Source organism: Chionomys nivalis, chromosome 17, assembly GCF_950005125.1.
Source record: "Chionomys nivalis chromosome 17, mChiNiv1.1, whole genome shotgun sequence".
Classification (NCBI taxonomy): Eukaryota; Metazoa; Chordata; class Mammalia; order Rodentia; family Cricetidae; genus Chionomys; species Chionomys nivalis.
The window spans coordinates 32,765,993-32,787,131 of NC_080102.1; the positions used below are offsets into that span (position 1 = coordinate 32,765,993).

The 21,139-nt window shown below is 51.2% G+C and overlaps 2 protein-coding genes across 2 annotated transcripts; both read right to left on the reverse strand.

The window, feature by feature from the left end:
• Window positions 1-1,921: 1,921 nt before the first annotated feature.
• Window positions 1,922-8,483, reverse strand: LOC130888856 (lymphocyte antigen 6E-like). The gene is made up of 3 exons (XM_057792218.1): window positions 8,432-8,483; window positions 5,172-5,270; window positions 1,922-2,133 (listed from the first exon to the last, which is right to left on the reverse strand). Exons 1-3 carry the CDS (start codon window positions 8,481-8,483, stop codon window positions 1,922-1,924), a joined length of 363 nt encoding a protein of 120 aa, XP_057648201.1.
• A 4,467-nt stretch (window positions 8,484-12,950) lies between these two features.
• LOC130889032 (60S ribosomal protein L21-like) lies at window positions 12,951-13,485 on the reverse strand. Its single transcript, XM_057792483.1, has one exon. It carries the CDS (start codon window positions 13,463-13,465, stop codon window positions 12,983-12,985), a length of 483 nt encoding a protein of 160 aa, XP_057648466.1. The 5' UTR covers window positions 13,466-13,485; the 3' UTR covers window positions 12,951-12,982.
• Window positions 13,486-21,139: the final 7,654 nt, after the last annotated feature.

The following is a 21,139-nucleotide window of genomic DNA, read 5'->3' on the forward strand; positions in this document are numbered from 1 at the left end:
ACGTGGCCAGTCTTGGAGGGCATGTGAAGCAGGGCACTTGAGTCTAGACACTAGGGGACTGTGACTCCATGAAGCTAGGAGGTGTCTTCTGGGATGTGTAAAGACACACAGGGAGGCAGAGAGGCTCTGGGGGTAAGCGGGAGGTAACAAGCAGGGAATGGGTAGATGTGTCCTGGCTGGTGGCCTAGGGATGCAGCAGGCGGGGAAAGGGAGGCTGAGCACTGTTTCTGAATTACGGATGCGGTGTGATCAGATGGGTCCTGGCCGTAGGCATTGCTGGGTGGAGTCCCTCTCTTGCTGACCTCGTGCTCTTAGGGTCAAGCCCAGTCCCCCTTACCCTGCCCATGAATACCGCCTGGGCTGCTCACCTCACTTTTCCACTTTCTAGGGGCTCCACTTTCTCTGCTCTGCAGGCCCCGCAAGCCTTTTCCGAGCCTTGAGTGTACTATGTCACTGTGGCTGCCCTGACCTCCTTACCATGATGAACTGGACCTTGAGCTGCGAACCAAATTAAAGTCTTTCTCTGGCTTCTCTTGTCAGGGCAGTTTATTGCAGTGATGGGAGAAAACCAGCAGGGGGCAGGGAACAAAACTCTCCTGAGATGAAGGGCTCTGGCTTCACCCTTCAAGAAGAGCCCCTGGGGAGATGTGATATTCGGTGGCCTCAGAGTTGTGATGATTGTCCATAGGATGAGGGTTTCCCGAGCTACCAACCAGGGGTATGGACTTGTGGGGTCCTGGGGTTACTGGAAAGGGTGTGAGCATCTTGCAACATCACAGCTCAGAAGGGCTCTCAGGGGACCCCTGTGAGTCTCCCCACTTGGGGTGTGGTAGAAGTCTGTTTCCTTGGTCTTGGCTGTTGAGACTCAGTATAGACACAAGAGGTAGAGTATAAAGCAGAGGCACCACTCCGGTATTCAGGCTTCTGCGATAAGAATTCCACCAAGTGCCTCTGACTGCCTCTAGGCTGAGGCTGACCAAGGACCAGGAATCCCCCAGACCCAACATCTTGGACCGAGTGACTTGCACATTTACTTTCCTCTTAGGACAGCCTCAGGGGAGGGGTGGCAAGACGGCACTTCCAGGGAGACGAAGTAATTTCCCCATGCTCACAGAGCATGGCCACCCGTTCTAATGCCGGACACTAAGCCAAAGGTGATCAGCCTCGCCTGCCCCCTCCACACACAGTGGGCAGTCAGGGACCTTTTAAAAGCTCGCGTTCAGCTGGACAGGAACTAGGTGGGTCCCTGCGCTGGAGAACTTGGCTAACCAATGGAAACCCCAGAAGGCAGACTTTGATGGATCTGTGCAACTAGATGCATGGGTGTTTGTGTGGATGGATGGATGGATGGATGGATGGATGGATGGATGGATGGATGGGCGAGTAAATGGGTGGGTGGACAGAGAGAATATTGGTGGCCATAGAGTACAAAGAGCTGGAAGGATCCAGTGCCCAAGCTTTTCAATCATGATACCATACCAGGGTCACTTCACACATAAAAGAGGCACAGGGGTTCAGATGGCCATGTCCAGGGTCCTGTCAGTCAAGGAGAGGGTAATACAAATGCCAAGCCTAATGTCTGTTGGATGCTTCTGAAATGAGGGTGGAGAGCATTTGGGGAGACCCACTGAGGATTGCTGGGTACTCTCATGACTCAGCTAAGGACTGAGGTCTCATAGAAGTGGAGCGGGGTGGTCTTGGGAAGGTGTGCCCTTGTTCCCTGTTGGAGGATTCCCTGAGTCAGGAGGAGACCTGGAACCTTTGGGGGCAGGTGTTGCTACTTCCTCTCTGTTCGAGAAGGGAAGACTGCGCGTGTCTTGGGGGAAATACGAAGAGAGATTTACAGCCTGGCTGGGTGGGCGTAGGACGCTGCTGAGGCTGCAAACAGGCCCCTGACGGTAGGGAAAGGCCAGCCAGGCCCTCACCAGGCAGCTCGAAGCAGCGCCCACAGTAGACTGGCAGAGGCACTGGCCCATAGGGCCCCAAGGCTGCTGGTCAGGCCTGAAGCAGCGCTACGGTTGCACTGGTTGCCCTCACAACAGAAGACAGACAAGGCACGGCCGTCGGAAGACACGGTGCTGTTGGGGCAGGTTGGTGCGCAGGACTTCATGACCAGGATGCCACCAGGGTTGGCTGTGGAAACAGGAGGAATGGTCATGGGTATTGTGGCCACAGACCCCCACAGCTGTCACTACCCAGTCAGTTCTCAGGGGACAGGCAGCCTGGGGCCACATGCTTTGAGGTAATTCCTGGGACTCTGAGTGTTTGAGGTGGTAGCTTGGGGGTGTCCCAGAGAATCTTGTGAATGGATGGCCTTCCTCAGTGACTGTGGGGAACCAGTCTTCTTTATGATGGACTGGATTTTGTGACATCTGAGGTCAGGGACTGATTTGAAGACTCCTCCCTCCCTCAGTCTCTGGGTCCCTCAGCTCCCTCTATTTTCCCTTTCCTGAGAGATGTCTGGTTTACAATCCTCTCCTCTCTTTTCCCCACCCCTTTCTTCTCATTTCCTTCAGGACTTCAGATACCAGAAGACAGCCTTGGGCCCCACTTATCTCTCACACCTCTTAGGACTGGGATAGACTAAACAAGGCTGAGTGACCACGGCTCCCCGGCCTGCACAGCATCCCCTAGGTGTCACAATCCTTGGGAGAATTAGAGGCAGGGCTTGCAATGGCCCCTGGGAGAGGAGAAGTTGACCTGAGTTGAGGGTGTCTCAGGAAGTACCACTGGGCAAGACTCGCTCTCTGTCTACATGCCCATAAGGGGGATGAGTTGCTTTGTGTTTACACACACATAATGGGGACTGCAGAACTCTTGAGAACCCAAGGCCCTACGAAAAGTAAGTAACTTCCCTTATTTGCACTGTTCAGAGGTTCTGTGGGCAGGGACCGCTAGCCTGCAGTTAGCTGCAGACACTGAGGTGGCATAACCATCTCAAGATGCTTGATTTTTTTTTCTATGCTTCAGTTTCCCCACGTAGACAACACAGACCAAAGGTGGGATTAGCCTTTGCCTCATCCCTTCTTTAGGATAATGGGGCATTCGTGGATCGTTTGAGAGCTGTGCTGGTGTGCAGAGAAGATGGGTACACATTAATCATTAAGTTGGCAGTAGTCGGTGGCCGAGCTGGGGCCACATCTGCCACATCTGAATAGTCTTTCCCTGGGAATGGAGGCTCAGAGTTGATTGCAGCTGCTCCTGGACAAAAGAGAAGCCCAGCCCCTGGCAGGTGCTGCTAGTGGCTGCTACTTGTCCAGCCCAGGAAGTGTTGTGCAGACACAGCCTCCTGCTGGGGTAAAAGGGACACTGGACTTCATCAGTTGTTGTCCCTGATGAAGCAGAGAGAAGCAGTCTCAGTGGCTGTGTGTGAACACTGTGTGGGAGATATGGACACGGTGTCACCCTTATCTGCCCAGTGTTTAGAGAAAGATGGTTCTGGCACTAGGAATCAGTCTGTTCTCTCTCCCCAGAAATGCAGCGGCTCGGAGAAGAGCCACAAGGGGCTGACGCACAGGGCCAGCAGCAGGCCGCTAATGTCATCGTACCCCTTTACCTCCTCATCTTGGGGCCGGGAAGGTCACTTCACTGGACAGGGGCAGGAACAGATGCCTCTTTACACTCACAGTGGACTCTCCTACCCAGAGCTCTTGTCCCCAACTCAAGTTGCTTCTTCAGGGAACTTCCTGCTGCCTTCTGAAGTCTACCTTTCAACTATGCTTGACTGTGACTTTTGAGGTCCTGGAATACAGGGATGGTTCCACATATCTCAGTGTCCCTATATTCGGCAGACACATGGGGAGATGGATGGACAGACGACAGGCCGGGTAGACACATGCTAATGCCAGCAAGGGCAAGGACAGGGCGGGATCCCAGGAGTGCCTGAGAGAAGCCCTTGTGCGGGGATGAGCTTTGGGGAGCTCCGATTCCTGGGTACCTCCAGACATTCACTGCTTTCCGTCTTTGCTTCAGCAGGGCCCCTCTGCTTAGGTATTTATTGGCTTTTGGTACTTGATGCATCACTCACCTGTTGCTGGGCAACGATCCCATCCTCACTGTTCTTTCTTGCCTTGTGCCCTGGGCAATGGCTGGGCCTGCATCCCACTAGCTGTTCGCCTCTTGCAGCACCACTGTGGTTTAACCAAGGGCAGCTGCCTCTGGACAGGATGCCCCTCTGCAGAGGAGGCAGTGGAGGAGTATACGTGTTTCCTCCTAGAGCCCCTGAGTCAGTCAACACAAGAACACAACTCACACAGGGTCTGTGCTGGGTGAGTGCATGACTCTACCAGACAGGACACTGCCTCTTCATCAAAATAGGGACAGCTCCAAGTATGTACTAGAAGTGCCTGTGTCACCTGGGATTAGTGGGTAACTGTGTTCTGATGAGCAGACCAGGGTCACTGTGAAGCCACCTGGTTTCCTTCCCCTCCTCCCAGCATAGGATCTTGAAAGAAGCTGCCTAGTGACCACAGCAACTTCCCTTCACCAGGGCCAGTGGCCTCATGACCCAATTCCAATGGCAGCAGCCAAGAGAGTACCCCCAAGCCCTTCTAGACCTAGAGGTGACACTGTCCACCCAGGCCCTCAGCGTCTGAAAGGTTTGTCAGCCTCTCTGATACGTCCATGCTTTCTTCTGGGACCACTTCAGATAAGTGATTCCATGTCCCCAGGTATGCCAGCACCAAGCCTGAACCCCATCACAGCCACCATCACAGCCCAATACACAAGCTCTAGGCCCAAGCTCAGCCACACTGCTCAGAGGAGAACCAGACAGATGTACAGTGGGGTGTACAAGAGAGGTCCTGGTCTGGGGAAGGAGAGTCAGCAGCAGGATAGAATTCTAGAGTCATGGCAGGGCACCCAGGGGCAGAGATTATAGCCAGCAGATTAGAGACAGGGATCTGGGTGAGTAGGAAAAGTCCAGAGGGCCTGGAATAGCAGGGTGTGATGTCAGTATCTTCAACACGTCAGCCTCTCTCCAACCCTCCTCTCACCTCATCTTTAGCCTAGTTTAAACTGTGAACTAGAGAATGATGGTGTCCCTAGGGTCTGGAGTGGGGGGATACCAAGGGTTCCTGATGTAGAGGACTGAAAGAGGTCAAAGGGGGCCAGAAAGTGCTTGTGCAGTGCTGGTGGGGCGGGATGGGGCCTGTGTGGCCCAGGGTACTCACTGGCCCGAGTGATCACACAGAACTTGTCCGTCAAGGCGCACTCCACGAGAGACTCGCAGTTCTCGTGCCCACAGCACACATGGCAGTGCAGGGCCCGGGCTGGGGGGAAGCACAGGCCATCAGTCTGGGCTGGGGCTAGGGCTATGTGCCCAGCTGCCTGCCTAGTGGCCCACACAAGGTCATCCTCTCAGATCCTTCCCTCCCTCCAGGAGTTCCCCCAGTACCCTCTCTGGGAGGGTCTGAGAAGCTAGGAACTTCATGGTAGTGATTCTGACACACTCCTCCCTCTGTCCCCTCTGTCCCTGTGTGACAGCCTGAGTGGCAGGCAGGTGTTGGGTGTGGTGGCATGCTACCCTCAGGCTACACTCGAAGGTCTTCTGCCTAAAGCTTCCCTGGCACTACTAACTCCCAAGTTATCTGCTTCTCTGCTCTGTATTTATCGCTCTGTTAAGGAGACAGGGGATATTAGTGAAGAGCCTTGGCAGCTAAACTGGAGAGAGATCAGATGGGGAGGTAGATGGGTGTATGCATGTATATAGAGATATATGAGGGGGTGGGTGGAGGGATGGATATATGGGAGGACGGATGGCTGTACCATTGGATGAGTAGGTGGATGGGTAGAAGGATGAGTGGGTTGAAGCATGGATGCTTAGATGGGCAAATGGATGGATGGAAGGGTTGTGGTTATATGGCTAGACGAAGAGATGAGTGAGTGGTTGCATGTGTGAGTGGATGAGCAGAGAAATGGATGGAGAGGTGGATGGGCAGATGGATGTGCAGTTGGTGGTGAAAGGGTGCATGGATGGATGGGTAGATGGGTTCATGGGAAGATGGATGTTTAGATTGATATGTAGGTGGATTGATGGGTAGGTGCATGAACGGAGGAGCAAAGATGGATGGCATAGGGGATGGAGCGGTAGGAAGCAATATAAAGAGGGCAAATTTAGAATTTCCAATTCTCACTATCCCTACTGTGATCCATGGTGTCCTCACCTATAACATGGGAATAATAGTGTCCTTAGCTTTCTCAGATGATAAAATGACAGAATTCATAATGCACATGGCCCCTAACCCTTCCTTCCCAGGAAATGACTAAAGGGAGCTTCAAGGGCTAATGTCAGCTGGCTTCCCCGCCAGGGCAGGCTGGCTCTAACGACATTGTGTCTCTAAGCATCAGTAGATACTTAGATGCTGTTCTTCTGGAGGGAAGGAATGTCCTGGTTCTGCCTCATTCTCCCTAAGGCCTGCTGGTAGCCCACACCTCCAGGAGGCTGAAGGCAGAGGCTTCAGGAAAAGACTGCCAGGCCTAGGGAGTGGGCAGGCTCCAGAGATAGGTGGTCCCAGATGCGGTGTCACTGGCCACAGCTTCCAAACACAAAAACTGGCAGACCCTTGAGAGAACACAGGCTACCTAGACATGACTGACTCAGTGAGTAGCAAGCCTCCTATAAGGGCAACTGGGACAGAAAGCACAGTGATTACTCCGTGGTCACTCCTGAGAGGCGCCATGGTTTGTAAGGTGGCAGGACAAAGCCCCACATCCGAGTCCACATAGGTGGATTTTTAGATGTGTTGGGAACAGTTGCTTTGGTCAAAGGTGTGACTGCAGAGACAAGGTCAGCTTGAAGGGTTGCAAGGACTTGTTAGCTGCAACAGACATGCTAGGGGTTCTGATGCAGAGGTGAGGCTACTGGAGATGTCTTTGTGGTCAGACCTTGGGAACAGGGTCCTGCAAGGAATGTCCTTTAGGAGTTTCACTTAAGAGTATGAAATAGCAGATGAGTTCGGTAGAAGTGTCTTACAGTGGAGTGGCCTGAGGGGGTTTCCCTGTAAGGGTGTCGAGCAACAGGTGTCCTTGGCAACGTACACCTGCTTAGAGGGAGTTAGATGATCACACCGCCCACATAAGAACCATCAGTGTTGAAGCTGTGGTGGCCCTGTGTTGAGGGTTGGGAGGTTTCTGTAACACTCCTTTCTAGGATAAGTTTCTCAGGTTAGGGACTCTGGAACCCTTGAGAAAAAAAAGGGCTTCCTCATTGGCAACGTCTCCTGGTTATCCTATCCCACCCCAGGCAGTACATCTGCATACTAGTCCCCAGTCCTGTTTGGCTGGGGACACTCTCCTAAGTTATTCTAGATAAGGACCTAATAGTACCTCCATTTCCTCATTGTGGACCCCAGAGACCCTCTGCTGAGGAGAGTTCCCGGGTTGTTCTCCTTAAGCCTTCAGAGCCCCAATAAATTTCCAGCAGGCAAGATCCTGCAAGAATTTGGACTAGACCATAGAAGAAGAAGAAGGAGAATAAGAAGGAGAAGGAGGAGGAAAAGATCCTGCAAGAATACTATAAGGTCAACCTCCCAGGAAAGCTGAGCCTTGAGGACAAAAGTGACCCAGCCAGTCAGAGTCCCCACCTTCTGACTCAGTCCTCCCACCCTCTTCCTGCCTCCAGGACTGTAGTTCCTGATTGGTGTCCCTGATCTTGGGTCTCTCTACATCTTTGTCTCCGTGCATTCTAAGTGATCCCCCCAACCTGACCCTGACCGCCTTCCTGTTCTCAGGCCATCCTCCAGCTCTTGCCCACTGCCCTCCACCTGCCTTCCCACCTCCCTATGTGGGCACCTGATGAAGGCTAGTCTGCTGTGCAAGGCCCTTTTCCTTTTCCCTCCACCCCCTCCCCACGCTCAGGGGAAGCTGATGGGGTTAATTATCCTGGAGATGATAATTATTCCACTGATAATCACAGGCTGAAGTACATTCCTCCCACCCCCGGCTTCATTTCTGTCCCTAAACCAGGTCATCAGGGTCAGGGCAGAGTGTGTTGGAGGGGTTGACCCATGCCATGCAATCTATCTTGCCCATGTCCTTCCTTCCTTTCTTAGCAGCAAGAATCCCGCATCCCCGAGCACCTCTTCTTGGAAAGAGGGAGGATAGTTGGCCATTCTCGCTAAATCCCAGGTTTCAGTACTCACAAGTGGGAACCAGGGTACCTCCCCTTCATGCATCTCTGGCTTCTCTCCATAATTTTTATACCGCTCCCCGCCACACACAAAAAGCCAGAAAGGTACCACATAATATCCAAAGGGAAGAGGTTTCTGAGTCTGACTGGGCAGGGAGCCACCATAGAAGCCTCTTCCACATTCCCTGCAGCCTCCTCACCAGTACAGTGCCCCAACTCAGAAGGCTCCCCCCGCCCCATGCTCCTGAATGCTTCCCGGAGGCTGCCTGTCTCCCTTCAAACTGGGTGCAGCCGGTGTCTTACCCAGAGAAGCACACACAACAGCCAGCAGCAGCAGCACCAGGAAGGTCCTCATCTTGGTCACCAGCAACTGGCAGTCACCAGGGAGAGGGTGCCTTTATAAGTCCGGTGGGTGTCTGGGGGAACCTGGTAATTTGGCTGGAGGATGAGCTTGGGGTGGCAGGACTGGCCTGACTCATGGCCCCCAGGCTCCAGCAACACCACCTCCAAGGTGCCCCTTGACCTGCCACTTTGGTCCTCTTCCGGCAATTACCAGGAGACCCCAGTCACACCAGGGAAAAGGGGGTCTGCAGTGGCAGCTGTGTCTTGTAGTCTGAGAAGAATGTGGTCTCTGAGTATCTTAGCCCCTCCCTTCTGCCTTCTCCCTCACACCAGGCAGTCAGAGAGACACCAAACCCAATGTAATGGAAGAAACTGGGGTATCCTGGGCTGAATCCGGCCCCTTCACAATCTCCATATGTGCACAGTTCCTGAGGACCAGCTCAAAAGGTTGATTCTAACTTGGAGGTCAGGGCTGAGGCTCTGCCACTTAGAGGCTGATCTAGGTCAGGGAACCCCATCAGCGCGAAGACTAGGTGTGCTGACAGCCTGGTGCAGATCCCATCCCTGAATCTGACTTCCACCTTGGGAGCTGTGCAATGCCCAGGTTCCCAGGAGAGACAGGAAATGACTTGTACTTATATTATGGGGTCCTGCTGGAGTCTGAGAGATGGGAGCCCACATTTCCTACTAGTTCCCCTGTCCCATCCTGTGGCTGCCCTGCCCAGGCCTCCCCTTGCCCAGATGTCTTGATGCCCCCTGACTTTATGTACCTATCCAAGTGGATTCTGACTCCCTTAGCCCGTAATATGGGCCATGCCTCTACCTCCAGACCCTCAACCAGGCCTAGCCTTGTGCCCAGAACATACAGCCCTTCAGGCAAATCACCTTTCAAAACATTCTTCTTAGCCCATCCCTGACCTGTGTCCAAGAGGTGCCCACATAGCCCCTGAACCCTTTCTAGAGGTCTAGAAGCCTAAGGGCCTCTTTTCTGTCTTCCTTGAGTCTGGATAAAGATCCTGGGGGCCTCACTGGACTGTGAGTGAGAAAGGGTGGTGGTCAAGCAGAGGGAGGAGGCGAGGCTGCATACCCAGGAAAGGGAGCCTGCTCCTGGGAGCAGGGGAGGAACTCTCTCCCCAGCACCAGGGTGGTAGAGTCAGAATCTGACCTTATACCGTGTACTATGGGCAGCTTTGCAGTCTTATCTGAATGGTTTCTCAGATTCTTTCAAACTTTCGTGGTTTAGGGCATGCTCATTTCCACTCTCCTCAGCCTCCAAATGGCAAAGAGGAACTGACCTCTGTCAGGAGCCTACAAAGTGCCCTGTGAGGGCTGTGGGGGGGGGGTCTCATCTCTGACCAGCTCACTGTCGCAAAGTCCTTGATGGGCCACACATCAAAGGTGGTGTTGTCTGTGACCCTGGTGTCCCCCAGCCACGGTTCTGCCTACCGACACCATCAACTCACTTAGCCTCTGAGCCTGGGACTTCCCAGGTATGGAAAGGACAGTGAGTGAACTTTCAGGGCCCAGTTGCACATAGCAGCCTCAGCCCTCTCTGATCCGGAGCTGGGATCCAACCTCCTGGGATGCTATCAAGCTATCCGCCAAGTCTGGGGGTCTCCTTGCTCTGCTAACCAGCAGGGCATGAACCCTAGTCCTTGCCCTAGAGAAAAAGAGGTAGGCCCAAGGCTCTACCCACAGGCTTAACAGTTCCTATGGGTGGACCCCAGATGGGCACCTCCGTGCAGGAGACAAATTACCTCCAGTAATGTGTAAGTTGCCATGGATACCTCAAGTGATTTGATAGGACAACCCTGTTCTCTCTCCTCCCAACCTGACAGACCTGCTTCTTAACCTCTCTCCATCCCTGTACCCATGAGGTTATGGGGCTCTGTGTGAAAGAGAGGGGGAAAAGGAGCTTGAGCAGCAGAGGCATCAGAAGTGGGCAAAACTGGCACCCTTGCTCTAGACAATGAGTCAGCTTCTCAGTAACAGGCTGGGAACCCTTAATGCAGAATACAGGCACAGGGGCTTGGGATGGTGTATGTGTGCACATCTGTGGCGGGGCCCACATTAACAGAAGTGATCATGGTCAGATGGCAGCTGAGCCAGACGTCAGTGGCCCTTTCGGGAGAAGCTGCAAGGCATATGCCCTCCAAAGTGTGCATGGCGTATGCCCTCCAGAGTGTGAATGGCATATGCCCTCCAAAGTGTGAATGGAATCTTGAAAGTAGAAAACTAGCCAGTGTGACCCAGAAAGCGGGCCAGGATTCCATGGCTTCCAAGAGCTCCATGCTGGCAATGTCAGCTGGATTGAATGGGCTGGCTCTTAAGTCAGTGTCGCCGATTTGGAGATCTGCGGGTACAGGGTGTCCGCTAAGAGGGGACTGATGAGTGCTGACCCCAACCATCCTCAAAGGGCTTTTAAAGGGCAAAGGTTCTGTAGCCTCCATGGGGTGAGGTGGGAAGAGGAGAGCCATAGGGTAGGAGCTGCTGGGGTTGAGCTAGAGTGTGCAGAGGCTGCTGCGATGGCCTCTTGTTAAGCTAATGAGCCTCCTGAATCCCACTCTCAAGCAGCTGGGTGGGTGCTAGTTATAGCCTAGGCTCTCCTAGCTGGGCCATAATTAGCACTTATCTTTCTAGCCTGGCATTAGCCTCCACTCCCAGATGCCAACAGGGGACAGGGCTTCCACTCCTGGGAAGTACAGGGCAGATGAAAGAACCTGGCATGGGCCAACCATCTCTGCCAGTCCCGAGGAGTTTAAGCCCCCTTCAGAAGAATTCTGGATCCCTGTCAAGAGCCCAAGACCCACCTCCCTGGGAATCAAGGACCTAGGTCTGTTTTTGCATCTTCTGGGGACCCTGGCTTCCTTCTACTCTTCCATGTTGCCTTTCCTACCCATGCTGAGGGCTTGGTAGAGTAGCCGGCTCACAGTGTCTGAACTCACTCTGTGAGAACCAGGCTGGAGACCCGGCACAGCCACACAGAGCTTCATTCCACATGCTAGCTTCAAAGGTTTAAAGCCCTTATGTAAGATAACATGGTGTTTGCGTATGGCCCGTGTCTGCCCACTGATTCACAATAAATCATCCCCCAGTTACTTAGAATGTCCCACCCAGTGTAAATGCTGTGAAAATTGTTTTACCTTGGTAAGGGAACAGCAACAAAGAAGGAGGTCTGGTTGTTCAAACAGATACCCCTCCCTCCGACACAATCCCCCACCCAAGAGTTTTGGTCCAGGTGAGTTGGATGCATGGGCACCGATAGTGAGGACCGCATGCACTTTATAAACCACAACGCAGGCTCTTGTGTGCCCACAGGTCTTCTGCCTGCCACCTTCTGAGCTCCAAACACACCCCCAGACCTCTCTGTACCCTTTAGACCTGCTGGGGCCCTTCTCAGGTGTAGTTGGCAGGAGAAAGTGGGCACCTGGGCAGAGGGACCTCGCCTAGCTAGTCAAAGACCTGGAAACCAGCCCAGCACAAAATTCCCACTCCTCCCTGAGGTATAAATTGAGCCTGGAGGAGTCGGGGCCTTAAGCTAGCAGGCAGGTCCAGGGATAGGAACTTGAGGAGGTGGGCTTAGTGGGGAGGTTCCTGTGTTAAGGTACACCACAGGGGAGCCTTGTTCTCAGGAAAGTAGAACAGCTTGGGAGGGCAGGGCCTATCCTGGGATCAGTCAGAGCGAGTTCAGGAGGCTTTTCCTCAGGGGAGAGACAGGGTCTCGGGAGATACCTACGGTCAGAGACCTGAGCTCATATGTACCCGCACTATGGGGTGTTAGGTCAGTCGCCAGTTTTCCCAAACCTTCTTTGTATCCTGAAAGATTAAGATCAATCATAATACTGATGGCAAACAGAGGGTGCACAGGCTTGACAGCGAGACTGACCCCTGGGCAAACGGGCAGCAGGTCCTCCCGGTGCTCTTGACTCCCAGTACTGCTCTGAGATGAGAGAAGTGAGATTTCTGGGAGGAATGGCTGATCTAGAGGTCAGACAGGGCAGACTGTGGTACGCACAAGGCACTTTGATTCAGACATCTGTTTTCAGATGTAATTCGCCTGCCCATGTTTTACCCCTTCAGTCTCTTAGGTAGCCACAGCTCTCTAACATCTGTGTCCGCTCTGGAAACACATCCTGTCCCATCAACAGCCCCCACCTCAGCCCTTGGAAGCAAACACATGGCCTTCTTTGCAGCCCTCAGAATGTGCCTCTTCTGGATGTTGGAACCATACAACACATGAGTCTTGGTTCAGCCATGTTGCAACATGTGTTAATACACCAGTCCTTTTTGTAACAGAGTGATCTTCCCTCGGTGGACTGGGCCACACTGTGTACACATGAGCCGGCTGGTGAACATAAAGTTATGAAGCACCATGAGGAGTGGGCAGTTAAGAAAATGGTTTTTAAAAAAAGCTTGGTGTGGTGGCCTCTTCGGATACTCTCAGCACTTGGGAGGTTCCTGTTTCTTTTTTTTTTTTTTTTACAGTCCAGGTCTTTTATTTCTTTTTGTACATCAGGCCATGAATTCGTAGGGAATAGGCTCCAGCAGCTCAGGCTCCTTCCCGTTAGTCCTCACAAAGTGTGCTTCTCTGGGTGGAGCAGGCTGGCGCTTCAGCTGAACCCAGGTGCCCTTCTCTTTGGCTTCCTTTTTCTTCTGGTCGTTCTCCTTCACCCGCTTCAGGAAGCTGTCTCTGCTCTTCGAGTGCTTGATGTGTTCAATCCGCACATTAATTCTCTTGGCAAGAATCTTGCCCTTAACTTGCTTGTTTACAATGATGCCCACAGCATGCTGGGTGACATTGTAGACTCTTCCGGTTTTGCCATGGTAACATTTATGGGGCATTCCTTTTTGAACCGTGCCCATTCCCTTGATGTCTACAATATCGCCCTTCTTGTAGATTCGCATGTACGTGGCCAAAGGAACAATTCCATGTTTCCTAAAGGGCCTAGAGAACATATAGCAAGTGCCCCTCCTCTTTCCCTTTGTGTTTGTCATTTTGGCGAGTTACTGAAAGATGGCTACCGCTGAGGTTCCTGTTTCTAATCCTAGGGTATAGCTCAGTGGCAGATCATTTGCCTAGCATGTACAAGGCCCAAGAGCCAGTTCCCCGTGCTGTACAAAATGACAAACAACAAGCACACAGAGGGGGAGATAGACATCTACACATGAGAATCCCACATGAGTTACCTGGTTTCGTGGCCCTGGAAAGAGCAGAGCTCATGTGGCATCTCAGTGGCGGCTGCATTGAGTGGCTGTGCTCTAAAGAAAGACAACACTGGGGGCTGCTGGTACCTGGGGACCTAGATCAACCCCACTGTGAAGGACAACACTGGGGGCTGCTGGTCTCTGGGACCTAGAACAACCTCACTGTGAAGGACAACACTGAGGGCTGCTGGTATCTGGGGACCTAGGTCAACCTCACTGTGAAGGACAGCGCCTGGGGGCTGCTGGTATCTGGGAACCTAGGTCAACCTCACTGTGAAAAGCCTTGCAAATAAGGAGCCATCAGAACAGGAACATTTCTTCTGCTCCTTCCTAGCTTCTCAGCCCAACCATCCCTCCACACTGAGGGACATTCCACTGTTTGTCAGTTCTGGCAGTGGACCAGATTCTAGGAAGCCAAGCAACATCTCCGGACAACTCTGTCCTGATGACTGTTAGGGGCCCTCAGTAGTATTCTGAAGCAGAAAAGGGACATTTAGCGAAAACCAAAGAAAACTGCATAAAAACACAGGCCAGCACTAATTTATTAACTTTAATGAAGACCACAGGAATCTAAGACATGGGGGAAGGGAAAGCTGAGGGGTGGGGAACATGGGAACCATGTAGTTACACTGTCTTTGGAATCGACAACCATTCCCAAAGGGAAAGTTGACATTAAAATATTGCAATGCATATGGAAGGCCAGGGACTCAAGGTGTGCTGTGTCCTCAAGTGAGCTATGGGGCAACCACCACCCTTCCCGTAGTCAAACAGGTCAGAGTGGGAGCAGCTGTGGCCCTGGTCGCCAGAAGACGCCTGGGGAGTGGTTTTGTTTTGCAGGCAGCGACAGGATCTCTCCAGCAAGCTGAAGAAGGCAAAGAAATTGTTTGTTTTAGCAGATAAGATGCAGAGATAATGAAGCAAAGGCCACAATTCAGGTCACCACTCATAAATCCATAATGAATATCCTGACTTCCAGGGATGCTTGAACCTGGGACTTGGGCGCACTGGCTCTGACCTTGGTCACACCCTAAACTGCTATCCTGGTCACAACTGAGCTCTGACCTTGGTCAGACGCTGAGTTCTTTTCCTGGTCACATACTGGCCCTGATCCTTGTCCCACAGAGTCCTGGCCTAGGTCACGGAGATTAAGAGATGCCATCTCAGATCTCAGAACAGAGCTCGGGAGAAACGAAAGTGTATAGAGTACCCCACAAAAGGCTAAAAAAGCAGCCTTGATTTAGATTCTGAGTTTGGTTGAAAGTTAGGCAGTCAAGGGTATCCTGGCCAACCTTGTTCCATCCCCTCCTCTCCTTCATCGTATCTTGGTTGCCTTCTGTCTTCCTGTAAGGGTGCACGCCAGGTTCCCCCAGCCCATCTTGGGGGATCCTGCCTTGGTTCCAGGTTTACTCGATGCTACAGTTGCTGCACTGGCTCCTGCCTGCACAGACATGTTTGTTTGTGCACAGACATGTTTGGCTGCCCACTCCCTCAGTATTACTGGCTCCTGGTGGGGAGACAGGGGCGGGGAGGCAAGAACACAGCTAATTCGTTTCGGGTGCCTGGGGTAACTGGCTGTACCAGTCTTGCTCCTGACTGGGAAGTAGCTGGTATTTTTTGCAGGAGACAGCTATGTAAACGAGGGCATTCTGCCTGCCCTCCCAGTTCCCAGAACTTTTGGGGGTGACCTGACAGTTGCCTGATACACAGGCTGTTCCTTCAGGGTAGAGAATTTGGTGAGTGAGGTTGTGTCTTAGGGGACATTTGCCTGAGTTCCTTTCTCAGGTCATGGTACCCATCATGGTTCTTTCCCCACTGCCAGATAAAAATGTTGGCACCTTCTGGGCAGGGCGCCAGGTTTTCCTGCTTAGGGCAGGACTGAGGGGCAGGTGGTGCCACCAGAGTAAGGCTCCCTCTAGCACCCCCTGCTGGCCGAGCAGAAGCATGGCTTGTAGAGATGTTGCCTGAAACAAGCCCAAAGGCTGGGTGAAGGGCTGAATCTAGAGCTTGGGCACCAGAACCCTAACTGGGCAACTACGACTCTTTCAAGCTTCTGGAGTAAAGTGGACAAACGTCCCAGTTACTGCCCCTTTGGTTCCCCCAAGGGCGGTGTTCACTGACTTTCCATCACTGTGGCAAAACCTCCAAAACGAACCACTCAAGAGAGCAAAGGGTTGTTTTGACTTACCATTTCAGTTATTGGTCACTTGACCAGACAACAGCACAGGGGTTAGGCCTGTGGCAAGATAAAATCATGGCAGAAAGGTATGGTGGATGAAGACCACCCACCTCTTGGAGACAAGGAAAATAGGGGGACATATGAGAAAAGGGTGTGGGGACCCCTCGAAAGCATACCCTCAGTGACCTCCTAACAGCTCATTCAACTGTGAACATATCAGCAGATCAATCAGTGATGAAGCTGACATCCTCATGATCCATTCCACCTACCACTAGCCGGGGACCAAGCCTTTAACACATGAGCCTTTGGGGAGTGCTTTGCATCCAGTCAATTTTAGTCCCAGGGGTAGATGGTCCTGCTCTCCAGAGACCTCTCTTTTGTATCCATCAGTCCTGCATCATGGACCCACAGACCTCACTCTCACCCCCCCCCCCCAATCTTTCAGAAGAATTTTCCCAAAATGCTCTTGCAGCTGAATGCTGGCACTCGGGTGTGAAGCAACATAAAGGGACATCCCATGTCCCTATGCAGGGAGAGGCCCACCTTGTCTTCTGCCACTCGGACGCTGCGCATGGGTGTAGAGGAAAGTTCTTGTCTCCATTTCAGACAATTACTCATTCACACGTGACCACACACTCAAACATGCAGACACATTCACCACACCACACACATGCACACGCGTGCATGCACATGCACGCACACACACATGCAATCTTACACATGAACAGGAGATATAGCTCAGTCTCAGTAGTTAAGAGCGCTGTCTGCTCTTCCAGAGGATCCAGGATTGGTCCCAGCACCCCCATGGCAGCTCACAGCTATCTGTTTCTTCAGTTTCAGGATATCAGATGTTTCTTTTGACCTTCATGGTAAGACAAACACGTGGTACATAGACATACACATAAAAACAAATAAATAAATATCTAAAACCTTCTACACTTGTAATACATTGACACACACATGCACATGTGCACAGTCATACATGCACACAAACTGGGATACTCCTATTTATATACATTTGACTGTTATCTTTGTGGTGGTTTACAAAAAAAAAAAAGGGAGAGGCACTATTGTGACTTTATTGGAATAGGTGTGGCCTTGTTGGAGGAAGTGTGTCAGTGTGGGAGTAGGCTTTAGGTCTCCTATGCTTAAGCTACACCCAGTGAGACAGCTCCCCTTATTGCTTTTTTTGGGATGTCTCCTCCTAAACTTTTCATTTATGATTTCATTTTAGTTTCCCGTCTTTCAGAGCAGTGCCACCGTCCTCCTCCAGGTGACACCACAGAGCCTGAGAAAGCAGACTCTCTGGAGGTGGCTGCCAGCTTCCTGAGGGAGGTGACCAGGGCCAGGCACCATAGTTCATATGTCATCATTTCTAGACTTACTGTTTTATTTTATGCTTCTGACATGCGCAGAACAGACTGGCATATAGTTGAAAAGCATTTTAAATGTTCTTCACTGGATGATTCTAGAGTTTACAACAGGGATTTTCTGAGCCATTGCTGCAGTTAGCATGTCTGGATCTCTGAAGAATTCAAGCAGAAGCCCAACGTCATGGTCAAGGAGCTAAACAGAGGAAGTCTGTGGTAGGTGGACAGGCCACACAGGCCATCTCTTGTGAATGAGAAGCCAATACAAACGGCATGAAGGGAGAGCCCGGGCCCATTGATCCCTCTACTATGTGTGGACGCAGAGAAGGTGACCGCCATGAAGGAGACCTCTCAATAAGGCATTACATCTTAGACTTTGCCCCCAGTCTTAGACTTCCCAGACCCATATTTGCAGGCATTAAATATATAATATTTATAAATTGTACACCCCAAGGAATATTGTTATAGTAACCCAAAGCGATTCAAGCAGCAATGTAGTGAGACATCTTGTTGGAAACAGGCAAACAACAACAACAACAACACCCCACTCTTCCTGTGGTTCTAATTCTATTTTCCTTATGGATTAAGTCCTTCATCTTAATGCTCTGTGCCCTGGAGATAACTCTTGTTTATTTTGGTTTTGGTTTAGGTGGATCGTTTTAATCCTCCAGCACTAAATCTGGTGTTTGTTCTAGGCTTCGTGGGGGTAACCCTTATCCCATTGTTGATGTTTCAATCAGCTCTTACTTAGATCTCTGAGGTTAAAAGTCACATAAAGGGACTGATGACATTCCTTTGTGTGTTTGCTTTTCTGAGGCTGGATCTTACGATGTAGTCCTGAGTGGCCTCGAACTCTCTGTAGACCAGGCTGGCCTCAAACTCCTAGAGATCTGCCTTCTTCTGTGTCTTAGTCACTGCCTATTGCTGTGAAGAAACAGGACGACGAAGGCAACTACTAAAGAAGCCATTTCAATGGGGGTTCGCTTAAATCTCACAGGAAGACTGCCTTTCATCAGGGTGGGAAGCACAGCCGCAGCAGGCAGGCAGGCATGGTGCTGAGCAGTAGCTGAGAGCTTACATCTCATCAACAGGCAAGAGGCAGAGCAAGGGAGACAGCATGGTGGGTGGGGCTTTTAGTGGCACACCTCTAACAAAGCCACACTTCATAATCCTTCCAAAAGAGCGCCACCAAGTGGGGAGAAAGCATTCAACTATATGAGGGGGTCATGCTCATCAAACCTCCATAGGCTTCCTCTGTTGGAGGCTGTGGTTGAAGGCATGGACCACCACATCCAGCCTAGCAAGAGTTTTCTTTCTTATAGTATTCTTTCTAAAAGAATTATGTCTTTTTATTTCATGTGTAAGAGTGTTTTGCCTGCATGTATCTGTGTACCACATACATGCAATGGCAGAAGAGGGTTCCAGATCCTGGAACTGGAGCTACAGGAAGTAGAGGGAGATGGATGCTGGTGCTCGCCTTGCTTTCTCCTTTTATGCGGTCCTGGACCCCAACCCATGGAACGGAACTGCAGACACTTAAGTTAGTTCTTTTCATCTCAGTTACCCTAATTTAGAAACCTTCTCACAGAGATTTGTCTTGTAGATGATCATGGATCCTGTCAAGTTGACAGTATTAACAGTCACACCCACGCACCCTGCCCCTTTGACTACTCTTTTGAAACAGTTATTTCTTACTCTGTGGCCCTGTGGAGTGGCTCGCAGTGAGACACACATCAGCCACCTGCTTTCCCACTACTGTCCACGGACAGTTACCAGGGAAAGTCTGAGTTCAGTGGCCGCCACAGTGCTGGGGTCCCTTATGAGTGCTTCCTGCCTCCTACCCCATGACCTCCCTTCTCTCTTGCCCTTAAGGAATGTTCCAGTTTGCTATCATGCTACTCAAAGGCCAACCTCATTTGAAGTCTTGTTCTGAATCAACCAGAGAGACACAGAAACAAGCATGGTTTCCGAGTGTGGTGGCTCACACCTGTAAACCTAGTACTAGGGCTGCTGAGGTAGGAGGGGCACAAGTCTGAAGCTATCTTGGGCTACATAACAAATTCCAAGCCAATCTTAGGTATAGAAGGAGACCTTATCTCAAGGAGAAAGGGAGGGTCTTCCCCTTCCACAGATCTAGTTCATCAGTGTCATGTACTGAACTTCGCCAACCCTCAATCCCCATCCCCCACCCCCAGGGAGTTTCTGTGCTCTCCCCATTGCTCTGCCAGGTTGACCGGAGAATGTCCCCAGCCTTCTTGTGGTGTCTGGCTCAAGACTTGTTTGGTCCTGGACCAGTGGGGCTGTGTTTATTTGCTCTTAATGAGCTTTCTTCATATAAGCTAGTGCCCATCCTAGTTCCTGACTTTCCTAAATACTAATCTCTGCATCTCTTTCCTTCTGCAGAGACCTTTCTAGAAAGAGAATCTAACACTTGCAGACAGCATATGCTTATTTCATTTCAGCTCTTCATCCCTATGTCAGTCCAGTAGAATCACAAACACAACTCGGTTGCTGAAAACGGTTCTTCCTAATGTGTCTGGAGGCACAACAATTCCAAACTGAAGCCATTCTGTGTCTGCTTTTACAGGCTGATTTTTCACTAAAGATCACACCCATTTAAATAAACTACAACCAGTTTAATAAACTCTGCCATGTGGCCTCGTCTGCTTTCTGTTGCTGTGATAGACACCATTACCAAAAGCATCTTGGTGAGGAAAGGTTAAGTTCCCTTTGCAGTTGTCCATCATGTAGGGAAGGCGGGGACAAAAGGCAATAATCTCTAGAGGAAGGAGCTTAAGCCAAAACCACAAAGGAGGCGTGCTTCTCAGCTTGCTGCCTGTAGCTTGCCCTTTTCTGATACAACCCAGGACACCATGGGTAGCACCACCCACAGTGGGATGGACTTTCCCACGTCAGTCATTAATCAAGAAAATGACTCCAAGTACTCGGATATTAGCCAATCTGATGGAGGCATTTTCTCAATAGATGTCCCTCTTCCAAGTTGACAATTGGACAAATAAATCCAATCAGCTGAAGAAACAAAAACCCTAGACAGGCCATCATATTAATTCTCCCTCCTCCACCTGTTTCTTCAGGGTCTCAACTTTTCTCTGCCCTCACAAAAGTAGCACACCTAAACCAGTACAGGGGTGTAGAAATAGCCTGGCTGTTGTTACCAGGTGGTCAAGGGCAGGGTGTGAACTCAGAGTCTGTGATAGACAGATGATGTTAGAGGTCAACTCTAGTCCTGAAGATACTGTCCATCCCTCAAGGACCCTTCCTGATCTCTGTCTCCCAAATAGACCTTGACTCCTCTGACAGAGATGCCTCAGAATCAGTACAGAGATTTTCTAGAAGTTTCTCCAGTGCTCTCCATCCCAGCTGCCTAAGACCAGAAAGAAGATGGAGTGTATAGGCACCCCTGCCCTGACAGGAGCTAAAATGCAGGGCAGGAAGTCCTTGTTTGGTAGCGGTCAGCTCCTATGGATGGCTGCAGCTCACTAGAAACACAGAGGACCTATTCCTGCTGCCATCTATGTGGCCCAAGCTTCTGATGCCAGATCGATCCATGGGTGGAAATTTACAAATGGATGCACAGTGTCAGATAGTTGCATAGATGGCAGAGAGGAGTTTTATCTTGAGGATGTTTGCTGCTGTTATTCCATATTTCCCTTTGATCCTGGGTCCCAGTGCATGTTGTGTTTGTGGAGGAGGTGAGGGTGCAGTGCTAAGTATGTGAGGCACCTTGGTTGAAATGCCCTTGCAGGGGTAACTTGCAAATGTTTACCTCGGTAGACTTCCCGAATGTGGGTAGCAGTCTGGGGAAGGCCTGTGAGCAAAGACTGAGGGACCTTGAAATGGAATTTTCCTCTGCACACTGCGACCTAGACACTCTGTGCTTCCTGCCTGTGGGTCAAA